The sequence below is a fragment of the Chaetura pelagica genome, unplaced genomic scaffold (genome assembly GCF_000747805.2).
Source record: "Chaetura pelagica isolate M959 unplaced genomic scaffold, ChaPel_1.0 scaffold574, whole genome shotgun sequence".
NCBI lineage: Eukaryota > Metazoa > Chordata > Aves > Apodiformes > Apodidae > Chaetura > Chaetura pelagica.
The window spans coordinates 455-1,926 of NW_009953076.1; the positions used below are offsets into that span (position 1 = coordinate 455).

The 1,472-nt window shown below is 40.1% G+C and overlaps 1 protein-coding gene across 1 annotated transcript in view; it reads left to right on the plus strand.

Annotated features, from left to right (window-relative positions):
- Positions 1-590: 590 nt before the first annotated feature.
- The window catches only part of LOC104388069 (dymeclin-like), a gene marked incomplete at both ends in the record, with an annotated part of 59,827 nt that continues 58,945 nt past the window's right edge, over positions 591-1,472 (plus strand). Inside the window, one exon of the mRNA XM_009996877.1 lies at positions 591-663. Within this exon, the coding sequence (XP_009995179.1) occupies positions 591-663 (73 nt within the window). The remainder of the gene's footprint in view (positions 664-1,472) is intronic.

Sequence of the window (1,472 nt, forward strand, 5' to 3'; positions counted from 1 at the left end):
TGCATTAATGTCATATTATCTAGATTTAATTAAGAGTAGCAGTGATGTGTAGTGTAGTTGCATTCTCGTGACAGACCACAATTGAGAATATTGTTTAGTAGTTGCTGGATAAAGGAAATGGTTTTCTATCTGTCTTAATTCTTCACTTGGGATTAAAAAAAAAGGGGTGGGGAATATGTGGAGTACAGGGAATTTTGAGAGGAGGCTTGAACTGTGGATCAGTGAGAAGACACTAGTGATCAGTTCAACTGTTAATAATAGCACCATTTAATTTTAGTAGTAAAGTACGATTTGATGTGATTCATATTGGCATATTCTTACCTTACCAACATCTCATTTAATTTATCCAGTTGTCATTAATTATTCCTTGTATATATCAAAGATTTAGCATCCCCATTTTCTCTGGTGGTAATCCTGAGGACCTTCTATTTCAGTAAAGAATGCCATATCGTAATTAAAGAATTCTTAATTAAAGAATTTCTCTTCCAGTGTTTCTTCCTGACTTAAAATTCTGATTTTCTGGATTCATAGGTTTAAATCTGTTTGCTTTCTTTATTTGAAAAGAAACCCTTTGATATGTTTGTTTTTAGGAACAGAGTGTGAAGACCTCATAGAAGAGTTGCTGTGTTGCCTGATCCAGCTCATTGTTGAAATTCCCCTCTTGTAAGTTTGCTTTTTCCTTTTGTTTTTTTATCTAGCCCTCCTGGCTTCTTCCCATGAATTGATCATTTGAGAGAATATAAAACTTAGAGTGATGGGATCATAATATTTAAATACTTGTATTTGAAAGTTGCATGTGATGGGGCAGTACTGATAGCAAGAACCTGCTGCTAGTACCAGCACTGGATGTTCTGTTGGATGAAATACAGGATCAGCATCTCACACATAGTTCAAACCAGCAGCAGAAGTTACCCTGGTTTATTTAGTAGGAGCTCTGATGTTTGTTTCAGGTACCTCTGTTAGCACAGGGACATTTTATGCTAACTTTTGGCTAGAAATGGCTGTGGGGAAATGGGAACCTTGAGGGGGGGATGCAGCAAAAGTTCCTCTTCTGCAGTTTGTGTGTGTGTTAAATAAGTCATTATTTACCACTGATTTCTGAAATACCAGGAAATTGAGGTTGAAAAGAGAAATTACTGGGAAGAATATTTATGTGGCTGTTTTAATGGATCTACTGTATTTGAGCTGTGTTGGTTCCACATCCCACTGGGAGATAAAGACATGGAACTGTTGGAGTGAGTCCAGAGGAGGCCACAGAGATGATGGGAGGGCTGGAGCAGCTCTGCTCTGGAGACAGGCTGGGAGAGTTGGGGTGTTCAGCCTGGAGAAGAGAAGGCTCCAGGGAGACCTTAGAGCACCTTCCAGTGCCTGAAGGGGCTCCAGGAAAGCTGGGGAGGGACTTGGGACAAGGGCAGGGAGGGAGAGGACAAGGGGGAAGGGATGAAAACTGGAAGAGGGAGATTGAGGTGAGA